Genomic DNA, 11,708 nt, shown 5'->3' with positions numbered 1-11,708 from the left:
ATAAATATTTTGAGTCCTTGTATTAAGGATCATAGCTGTGCCTGACCAGCTCTGGACACTGGTGACCATTTATACAATAGACCCTGTATACACTAGGTGCTTAATATATAACACAAAGTTAGAAGACATCACAAGGACCTCTCTTTTCTTTCCACTATGATATTCTGGTAAAAAAAAAAAAAAAAAAAAGTAATCTAGTACTTCTACACTCAAATCTCTCTGAATTCAGAGGTTGTTTAAGTTTTTTCAGTCTCCCTTTCTCGTTGGAGTAGGAGCAGGTCAAAGATTTTTCTATTTGAAAGTGATATGTTGTTTGAGGGTGGGTGGGATGGGGAGGAAGACAAGTAGGCTACCTTGATAAACCCAACTTTGTTGGGAAAACCAATAGAAGAGTTTTGTGAAATAACTAGTGGTTGACTGAACTCCTGCATCTATTGAAATGATGAATCATTGGCGTGACTGTCTCTCCTCTATGCCCCACAAGAAATAACTGAGTGATAGGCGCTTTAGCAATTTCCTAAAATTAGAAATTAGAAAATTGTTCATGAGGTAGAAAGCTCTTTAGTAATCTCACCTCACCCAGGATCCCCTCCCTAATGCTACTTCACCTCAGAGTGAGCTTTCTGCCCTCCCAAGCCATCCTCTTCCTCAAAATCTGTACCTTAGATCAAACTAGTGTCCTTCATTGTGGCTCTGTACTCATAGTGCCAAGAGGCCTTGTTTGCTAACTGCTTTGCAGTCATTGTTCGTTTACTCTTTTTTTTTTTTTTTCATTTAACAAACTTACGTGGCTTTTACCGTTGTTGATGTTGTTGTTGTTATATGCTGTTGAGTCAGCCCCGACTCATAGTGACCCTTCCTTGGGTTTCCGAGGCGGTATCACAATGGAAGTAGATTGCCCAACCTGCCTCCCGAGGAGTGGCTGGTGGGTTTGAACCTCCAGCCTTCTGGTTGGCAGTCAAGTGCTTTAGGCACTATGCTACCAGAGCTCCCGGCATTTACTATAGAAGTGCTGAATTCATTTAGTCCACATTACAACCCAATGAAATAGATACTGTCATTGTCCCCATTTTGTTAGTGAGGAAACAGAGGCTCAGAGAATTGCTTTTGTATCGATGATTTCTAAGAATTCACAAACGTTAAGAAATCACAAGCAGTCCTCCACGACTGAAAGGGCTGATTCCCGTAGGCCTTTGTTTTCATCTGTTGATGTCGGAGAGTAGCTAAGTGAGAAGACAATAAATACTGACTTTGGCTCTTCTTTTAGCTGGGTGTTAGGCACATCACTAAGGTTTGTTTTTTTTTTTTTTATCATAATACCCTTTTTAATATTACCGTATTATAGCTGGGGAAGCTGAGGCTTAGAGAGGTTGAGTAACTTGCCCAGGGTCATCTGGTTAACGGAGTGGGTACCAATCCAGGTCCGCCTGACTTTAGAACCTTTATCCTGAACTGCTCCATTGGCCACTTCCATAAATACCTAGAGGATGGTAAACTCTCCAGAAGGAAAAAAACAAAACAAAACAATTGTCTATGTTCTCAAACCAGAGTTGGACAGATTAAACATAAGAACATGTACTTATACATTAGAGTGCTGTGTGCATAAGCTATATTCTCTACAAAAAGATCCCCAATCTCTCTATTTTCCTACCCACTCTCAGTCTCAACTGGCCTTATTCCACCTTACAGTTATGCAACACAGTGTTTACCTCCCTTTGAGGTGGTAGTTGACTCACTTTCTTTTAACTGTGTATGACAGGCCCAGGCGGGAGTGAGGCTAGGATTATCACTGGTTCTATTTCCTGCTACAGACAATGATGTGAGCTTCCCTGGAGGCCTGTGTATGTGCGCTTGTTTGCATATACGTGTGTGCATATGCGGAGTATATGTATATGTGTATGTATGCATAGATGTGTATGCACATGTGTGTATATATGTGTTCTGTGACATATTTGTACATGTAAGTGTGTGTCCATATCCAAGTGTATATTTTTGTTGTGTGTACATAAATAAGTCTGTCTATATATGTGCATTTGTGTCTGTGCATATACGTATTGTATGTGTGTACTCATGTATATTTGTATGTGTGTGTGTGTGTGGCATATGCACATGTGTATATGTGCACATGTGCATGTGCATGTGTGCACATATGAAGTGTATGTGTGCACACATGCATGTGTATGTGTGGATGTATGAATGTGTGCATATGTGGTGTGTATATGTACATATGTATATGTCTGTGTATTTTGTGTATGTGATGTGTGCACATGTATGTGATGTGTGCATGTGTATCTATGTGTGGTGTGTGTACTGTGTGCCTGTGTGCCTGTGTGTAGGAATGTGATATGTGTAGGTGTGTATGTAGTGTGTATATATGTATGTGTATAGTGGTGTACGTGGCATGTATATCTATGTATGCATACATATGCACACATATGTATGTATACATGCTTGTGCATGTTTGTATGTATTTGGTGTATGTAAGTGGGTGATGTGTATGTATGTGTGCATATATATGTATGTGGCATATGTGTGTATATAGTATATGTATACATGCATATCTGTGTGTATATGGTATGTTCATGTGTGTGTATGTGCATGCATGCCTGTATGTGTAGGTTGTGTGTGTGTGTGTATAAACGTATATCTGTGTGTAAGTGTGTGTATGTGCATTCAAGCCTGTGTGTATACCAAACAGTTGTCTCCTGAGGTCACTTTCTCCTTTTTTGCACTAGGGAAAATTCAAATGGGCAATGCGTCCCTTCTAGGCCCCCGATTTTCAACCACCCTGTGTGTGTGTGATGGATTACTTTCTTACTCCTTGTGTCTACTGAAGACTTGCCAGTTGAATAGAAAACACATTCATTGTGCATCTGCTATAGTGAAAAAGGGAAAACAAAGTGATACTTTAGTGATGGCAATGAAGGAGAGAAATAGGATAAAAATTTTGAGTTGGCATTTAAGCAGATTTATACTTTTCTGTTTCCTAAATGCTACTCTTTAAAAAATATGTAAATATTTACTAAGACAGAGTTTCCCGTTTTGTAAGTATGAACTGACTTTTAGAAGAAGAAAGCATTTAGATTTTCTTCTACTCGGGGAATGAACTTTAGCCTTGATGTTTCCTTACCCCACTAAGAACGGTTACAGCTTTTCCTGCCTCTACCTACTTCCTCAGCGTATCACGAGTCTCTAGACAAGTCTCTGGGGAGTCCAAGGGTGGATTTGTGTCATGGGAGGAGGACAGCCACACAGCTTCCTGCAAGTGGGAAGAATATTTATTTTGGTCATGTGTTTTTGATTCTTTGAGTCTATAGTTCTCAACAGAGGACAGTTTTACCCCCCAAGGGATATTTGACAATGTCTAGAGACATGTTTGATGGTCACAACTCAGAGTATGGAGGTTGCTACTGGCATCTAGTGGGTAGTGGCCAGGGATGCTGCTGAACATCCTGCAATGTACAGGCCAGTCCTCTACAACAAAGAATTAACTGGATCAAAACGTTACCAGTGCTCCACTGAGGAGCTCTGCCATTACTCTACATAATGTCCATGTGGTTTCTCCAAATGGAAGGAAAATAGCATGCAAAGATCTCTCAATTTATGCACACACACATACCCATATATATAAATTAAATAGATATCTATGTATTTAAGCAGTAGCAAGCCCAGAAAGTGCCCTCAATAGGGAACTAGAATTCCTGGATTCTAAATTTGACTCTGCTAAATTGCTATGTGATTTTATCAAGTTTACTTCTTTTCTTTGAGCTTGTTTCCTTATCTGTAAAATTAAGGGTTTAAACTGTAATAAATTCTAACAGTGAAATCAGAGTCACCTTGTCAGACTGTTAAAACTGCAGATTTCTGGGCCTCATTTCGGTCCTAATAAACGATGATCTCTAGGTTTCTTTTGTGGGTAGTCCTTTTTGTGTTCTGTTTAGGAAAGCTTTGCCTACCCCCAGATCATGAAGATATTGTTGAGATGTCAGTTCTCCCCAAATCCATCTGTACATTCAGTGCAATCTCAATCAAAGTCTTGGTGCTTTTTTTTTTTTTTTTGGTAGGGGTAGAGATTGACAGGCTCATTCTAGAATTGATATGAAAACACAAAAATTCTACAATAGTTAAGAAATCTTGAAAAAGAACAAAACTAGAGGACTTAGGCCACCAGATATCCAGACTTCCTATAAAAGCAATAGCAATGAACACAGTGTCATGGTGGCATAAGGACAAATAGACCAATGAAAAAGAATAGAAACAGAATTACACGTACATGGCCACTTGAATTATGACAGACACCACTGCAATTTAATGTAGCATGAATGATCTTTCAGTAAATTATACTGGAGCTGTTGGATAGTCTTAGAGAAAAAAAAAAAAAAAAGAACCTTGACCCCTACCTCACAACATACATAAAGATTAATTTGAAGTGTATTATAAGTTGAAATGTTAAAGATAAACCAATAAAGCACAGGAGAACACCTTCATGAATTTGGGGAGCCAGTATTTTAACATGCTCCCTGGGTGTTGTTACTCAAACTAAAGTTGAGGATCACCACTCTAATGTCTCAAGCATTTTCTGAGTCTACTCTAATACTTTGTGTTGTGTGGTGAGCTCATGGAGATGTTACCTAACTGCCGTTATTTAACTGCCCTGATGACTGGAGCTTTGCACACAGCAGTTACTCTGTACGTACGTGCTACCATGGGGTGCAGATGAAGCCATGATGAGACTGGTAGCACAGCTTGCACTGTATTGCAGTCAAGATGCTGTGCCATCAAGGCAGGAAAATCCCAAAGTTTATCTCTATATTATTTATTTTCTGTCTTTTCTCTGATGGCAATTTTACTGATGGCATCTTCATTGTGCAGATGGATGAGCAAGAAGATGGTGAGCGATTTAAATCAGTCTTTCATTGGGACATGAAATCCAAGGACGGGGAAGCTGCACCTAACAGGCAACCATTGGTGAATGAGGTGAGAGGAGAATTACAAATGGGGTTGGGGCAAGAGAGCAGAAGTATACACTATGCAAGTGAAATGCATTATCATTATTACTTTCCAGAAAAACAAATCGGTTAGGCTTTCTTTAACTCAGTGTATAATTCCAGCTGTCACAGAAGATCTCCATCAACATGCTCCAGATCACCTCCACTGTATGCACTCCAGGCCAAGTTCATTGACTTTTCTCTCCAACCACTGTATTTCAGCCACTGATAACACTCACCCAAGCTTAAGATCAAGGCTGCCCTTTCTTTTTCTGACACTCCACTCAGTTTGACCTCTCTCTCTCTCCATTTTCACCATCCCAGTTCCAAACCACATCATCTCCTGCCTGCTTCTTTGTGAGGAATTTGAGGTGGCATCCCCCTGTCTGTGTTTGCCTCTCTCTAGCATGCCCTGTTCATACTGGTCAGACACAGCTTCCTGGATGTCTCTGACTTACTCTTCCCATCACCTGAGAATTTATGGTCACCCTCTGTTGACAACCTCATCATTTGAAAGTCTCTCAGCTATTTATTTTTAATTATATATACAATAATTGAATTTTTCTTATTGCAAAAAGTTCTAACAGTACAAAGCTTGTTTACCATTTCTGATATGCACTGCTATCAGTGTTAGTATCCTTCCAGAATTCTCAGTTCCTTTATAAATAATAAATAACTGGCATTTGTACATCAGTCTGAAGTGGCCAACTGTCACTTACTGAGGGACATTGAACAAGTTACTTAACCATTTTTGCTTCAGTTTTCTCATGTGTACAGTGAATTTCAAACAGGTCGCGATTCCCAGAGCTATTCTGAAGATTAAAAGAAGAGCTATACCTAAAGATCTTAGAACAGTGGTGGTGGTGTTGTTAGGTGCTGTTGAGTCTATTCCAAGTCATGGTGACCCTTTGTACAATGGAATGAAACACTGCCTGGTCTTGTGCCGTCCCCACAATCACTGCTATATTTGAGCCATTCTCGCAGCAACTTTGTCATTCTATGTTGTTGAAGGTATTCTACCTTTTTGCTAACCCTTTCTTTTACCAAGTAAGATATCCCTCTCTAGGGACTGTTGTTGTTGTTGTTATGTGCCATCGAGTCGGCCCCGACTCATAGCGACCCCTCCTTGGGTTTCCGAGGCAGTATCACTACGGAAGTAGGATTGCCCAACCTTCCTTCCGAGGAGTGGCTGGTGGGTTTGAACCGCCAGCCGTCTGGTTAGCAGGCAAGTGACTTAGCCACTATGCTACCAGAGCTCCCCTCTAGGGACTGGCCCTCCTAATAACTGGTTCCTCCAAAGTATGTGAGACAAATTCTCACCATCCTTCCTTCTAAAGAGCATTCTGCCTATACTTCTTCCAAGAAAGATTTATTTGTCTTGTAGTCCATGATATACTCAATATTCTTCACCAACACCATAAATTAAAGATAACAATTCTTCTTTGATCTTCCTTATTCACATGCATATGAGGTAATTGAAAATACTATGGCTTGGGTCAGGCACACCTTAGTCCTCAAAGTGGCTTTTTAACACTTTAAAGAGATCTTCTGCAGCAGATTTGTTCAATGCAACGTGTCATTTGATTTCTTGACTGCTGCTTCTATGTGCGTTGATTGTGGATCCAAGTAAAATGAAATCCTCAACAACTTCAATCTTTTCTCCATTTATCATAATGATGTTTATTGGTCCAGTTGTGAGCATTTTTGTTTTCCTTATGTTGAGGTGTGATTCATACTGAAGGCTGTAGTCTTTGATCTTCATCAGTAAGTGCTTCAAGTCCTCTTCACTTCCAGCAAGAAAGATTGTGTCATCTGCATACCGCAGCTTATGAATGAATCTCCGTCCAATCCTGATACCACATTCTTTTTCATATAGCCCAGGATCTTGGATTATTTGCTCAGCATACAGACTGAATTAGTGTGGTGAAAGGATACAATCCTGATGCATACGTTTCCTGATTTTAAATCATGGAGTATCTCCTTGTTCTGTTCCAACAACTGTCTAGGGACAGTTTCTGTATGAGCACAATGAAGTGTTCTGGAATTCCCATTCTTTACAATTTTATCCGTAATTTGTTATGATCCACATGGTCAAATACCTTTTGTATAGTCAGTAAAACACAGGTAGACATCTTTCTGGTATTCTTTGCTGTCAACTAAGATCTATCTGACATCAGCGATGATATCCCTCATTCCATGTGCTCTTCTGAATCCAGCTTGAATTTCTGGTAGTTTCCTGTCCATGTACCACCACAACTGTTTTTGAATAATGTTCATCATAATTTTGCTTGCATTTGATGTTAAAGATATTGTTCAACAATATAATAAAACAGTGGTAAAACTCTAAAAACCAAACTCGCTGCAGAATAAATGTTGTTGCTGTTGTGTGCCATCGAGTCAGACCCGACTCATAGTGACCCCTCCTTGGGTTTCTGAGGCAGTATCACTATGGAAGTAGATTGCCCAAACCTCCTTCCGAGGAGTGGGTTTGAACCGCCAGCCTTCTGGTTAGCAGTCAAGTGCCTTAGGCACTATGCTACCAGAGCTGTTGTTATTTTTTATAAAAAATTATATGTATTCCTATTGAAACATGTAATTTTTAAAAAATGAAACAAAATGCATTGTTTTAAAGCTTACAGTTTCCACTCCACAAATATCTTGGAGATATACTCAAGTTCACATCTTTTTAAACCGTTATGAAGTGTACCAGTGCTGCACTATTGATGGGTAGGGTTGTTTCCAGTTGTTTTTTGTACTACAAAGTTGCAGTGATCATTCTTGCTCATGACCCCTTGTGGACACTAGTGAGTGTTTCTCTAAAAACCAGTTGCCCTCACAGTTGATTCTGATTTATGGAGACACCATGTGTTTCTGTAGCTAATGAGAAACGACTTTGCTAGGTCAAAGGGTGTGTGCATGTTTAATTGTAAAGGTCACTGGCCATGTGTTTTTATACTCTCCCACAAACAGAGTATGGGAATACCTATTTTCCCACACTTGTTGTTACCAAATAAATGGTTTGACCATCCATACCTTGTTGTTGTCAGTTAAATGAGTTGATTGCTAATGTGGTTGAGCCTGTTTTCACTTGTTAATTGTCTGTCTCTCATATCTCCACAGGCCGGCTCTCTCCAACCTGCCCAACTTGCCCTCCTCCACCATCACTTTGCTCCCTAATTGTTCACTTCAGTTCCAAGCAAAGCAGTGTCTCCTGATCTTTTGCTGTTGTTGTTGTTGTTGTTATGTGTCATCGAGTCAGACCCAACTCATAGTGACCCCTCCTTGGGTTTCCGAGGTAGTATCGCTACAGAAGTAGATTGCCCAACCTTCCGTCTGAGAAGTGGCTGGTGGGTTTGAACCGCCAGCCTTCTGGTTAGCAGTCAAGGAGCCAAACACTGGCTTCATGCTTTTATTCATGGCCTTCTCACCCATAGAAGATATTCAACAAATATTTTTTTTAATCTACTACATGTCAGGCAGTGTTCCAGGCTTCTGGGATGTGTTAGTGAACAAAAGAGATGGGCGTCCCCACCTGCATGAAGCTGATCTTCTAGAGTGGGTGCTTTGCCCTTGGCCTCTGGCAACTGACCTCCGCCTTGGAAGCCCAGCCCAAACTCCATTTTCTTGCCAATAATAGAATCCATCTCATACAAACCGCTTTTTAAAGCCTCCTATCTTTCATCATTTGTGTAGTATGTCTAGGGAGCTCTGGTAGCGTAGTGCCTAAGGCACTTGACTGCTAACCAGAAGGCTGGCGGTTCAAACCCACAGCCACTCCTCGGAAGGAAGGTTGGGCAATCTACTTCTGTAGTGATACCATCTCGCCAACCCAAGGAGGGGTGGCTATGATTCGGGTCCAACTCGAGGGCAAATAACAACAACATAGTATGTCTAAGCACACAAATGCTTCTAATCACTAGTTGTGTCATACAGTAGCTCTTTCTCCAGAGGTAGATCATAAGTATCTGAAAAGAACAACTTTGTCTTTCAGTTTTGGATTTTCTTTTCCCAATAAGGTCTTTTTAGCTCCATGTTAAGTATGTAACAGTAGATGTTTTTTTTTAATCTTGTCTGAATAATGCTGTTTACCTGAGATGCCCTGTCTACAGCAACTCCACCTAGTCTTGGTGGAATGATGAAGAAAGAAATAGTAAGTTACATTTGGAAGTGTTTGATGTAGGTGAATCTCAGAATGTTTGATTATTCAGAATATTGTATCATCTTCTAGTCTGGAAAACTGAACATCTCATTAGCTGAGACCCACTGTTTACCAATAGGAGTTAGAGTTTTTAGAGACTTTCTATCTCATATAGGCAATGTATGTGAGCACTGCTGGGAGCATGTGGCAGATATGGGGATCTTCCCAAATAAATGTGTAGAATGTGTGTTTATATAAGTCTGTATGCTTCCTTTGCAGAGAACCTATTGGACTGGATATGGGGAAGGGAATACTTGGTGCCCGGGAGCTCTGCCAGACCCGGAAATTGTAAGGATGGTTGAGGCACGAAAGTCTCTTGGTGAGGTAAGGACCCTGGAAATTACTTTAGCGATTCGTTTAACATTAGTTTAGAACGGTCTTTTATATTGGAGACTTTGGTAGGTTTTAATGTAGGAAGGGCAATTTTGGCCTGGATTGTGGAAATCCTTAACAGTTTACATATAGTACCCCTCTAGTCTTACCCCACACACACACACTCAGTGTATTTCCCTTTGAAGCATTTACTTTGAAAAGTATTGTTACTCTTCGGTGACTTTTCCTTTAGAACATGTGAAGAAAACAATAGAAACACAAATGCTAAGGTGAGATACCTTATTTGGAAAACTAATCATCTGAGACACTCAACAATTGAGGCAGAAAATTTGGCAGGCATTTCGCTCTCAATGCTGTAGAGCTGGCTCTGGTGGAAGAGTTACAGAAAAGACTCTTGCATATTAATTGCTGTTATACAAGCCTTTGAGTCAAAGGACATCTCTTGGATCATCCAAAGTTCCACATTATTTGGTGTTTGCGTTATAACAGAAGTTCCTTTGACCTGGTAATGTGATATCTTTGGTGTTGGTGGTGTTATTCAAATTGCCGGTTAAATAATATTTTCAAATTAATTTCAGGTGACTGAAATAATTTCCAAGTGCCATGTAAATGCAGTTTAAGGACTGGTTACGCTGATGCCTGTTATTGCAGTTTTATTCGTTCTCAGCCCACATCGTACTGGTTCTCATTCTGACGTTGGTTCTGACCAGCAGGAGTATACAGAAGACTCTGAGCAACAGAGAGGAAAGGGGAGCTTTCCGGCCATGATCACGCCTGCCTATCAAAGGGCCAAGAAAGCCAACCAGCTGGCCAGCCAAGTGCGTGTCTCTGTGCTTATTCACCATCGATCAGGCCTACCCTCTGTTTGTCATTAGCGAACAAAAAGAAGCAATAGAGTTGCTTTTAGGCAATAGGTACTGTTAGTGAGCATTACGGACAAAACTGTTTTTATCCTCTCTCCATCAGTTATCCTCTATAAAGTAGAGAGAAGAACATCCATCTGGCTCTCCTAAGACTAGACCTCCCTGAGGTTGCTTTACTTTTAAGGACACTAACTTTTTATTTATTTATTTTAGGGTTTTTTTTTTGTTTTGTTTTGTGATTTGGGTGAAAGTTTACAGCAAATTCACTTTCCATACAGCAGTTCACATATACTTTGACTCATGACATTGGCTATAATTTACCCCAATACAACAGCTCTCCTCCCACTTCTTCCTACTAGTTACCTCTTCCCTGAGGACACTGACTTTTATAAACTGGATGATAGATCCGTATGAATAGTTTTGTATGAAGAATCTGTGTGACCTCAGATTCTGGAGCCAGACAGCTAGATTTTAAGTCCTGACTCTACCATTTACTAGCTGTGTGACGTTGGTCAAATTACTTAACCTGGCTGTTCTTCAGCTTCTCATTTGTACAATGGGGGAAATACTAGTCCTGCCTCATGTGATTGTTACGGAAATTGAGTTAATATTTGTTAATGTTTAGCAGTGTCTGGCAGTTCATTGGGGTAAGCACATTAGCATCAATACTTTTTGAGGGCAATCCCATAAAACAAGCTGTGGAAGTTTCACCACCGGTGTTGGGTTGAGTGTAACCTGTCGGTGGCTCCTCCCTTTCAAGAGAGCAGAAAGGAGAGGTCCTCACAGAGGTGCGAGGAGGGTGCAGTCTTGACTGTCTGCTGTCTCTTCACCAGGTGGAATACAAGAGAGGGCATGATGAGCGCATCTCCAGGTTCACCCCGGTGGCAGATACCCCTGAGCTGCTACGGGCCAAGGCGGGGACACAGCTTCAAAGTGATGTAAGAATTGATGACAACCAAGACTCAGTGGTTCCCATTGAAGGTCCCTGATTCTTTCCTTACGCGGAGGTGGGGAAAGGGAGAATGTGGAAGACACTCTAGTATTGTACAGAGGCTTCCTTCTTTTTCATCACTCCAGAAAACTTTTCATCGCCCCATAAAAACACCCTGTTTTTAAGCACTCCCCATTCTTATTTTTTCTTTTCCAGTTTGGATGCTTTTAATTTCTTTTTCTTGGTTAACTGTGTATATAATTGTTAAATCTTTTCGATGAATTGATCTTTTATTAGTGTAAATCTGCTTCATTGTCTATTGTAACAAGTTTTGACTCTATTTTATCTGATATTAGAGGATAGCCATCCCAGCTCTCTTCTGGTTACTGTTTGCA

General features: G+C 40.5%; 1 protein-coding gene across 1 annotated transcript in view; it reads left to right on the top strand.

The window, feature by feature from the left end:
* The window catches only part of LOC103197659 (nebulin related anchoring protein), a 91,911-nt gene that overhangs the window by 1,793 nt on the left and 78,410 nt on the right, over window positions 1-11,708 (top strand). The window contains exons 4-7 of the mRNA XM_007941608.2: window positions 4,873-4,977; window positions 9,406-9,510; window positions 10,233-10,337; window positions 11,216-11,320. Of these exons, the coding sequence (XP_007939799.1) occupies window positions 4,873-4,977; window positions 9,406-9,510; window positions 10,233-10,337; window positions 11,216-11,320 (420 nt within the window). The remainder of the gene's footprint in view (window positions 1-4,872; window positions 4,978-9,405; window positions 9,511-10,232; window positions 10,338-11,215; window positions 11,321-11,708) is intronic.

Source organism: Orycteropus afer, unplaced genomic scaffold, assembly GCF_000298275.1.
Source record: "Orycteropus afer afer isolate SDZICR_OR568_19922 unplaced genomic scaffold, OryAfe1.0 scaffold00082, whole genome shotgun sequence".
NCBI classification, from domain to species: Eukaryota; Metazoa; Chordata; class Mammalia; order Tubulidentata; family Orycteropodidae; genus Orycteropus; species Orycteropus afer.
This window is presented reverse-complemented; position numbering and strand designations above follow the sequence as displayed.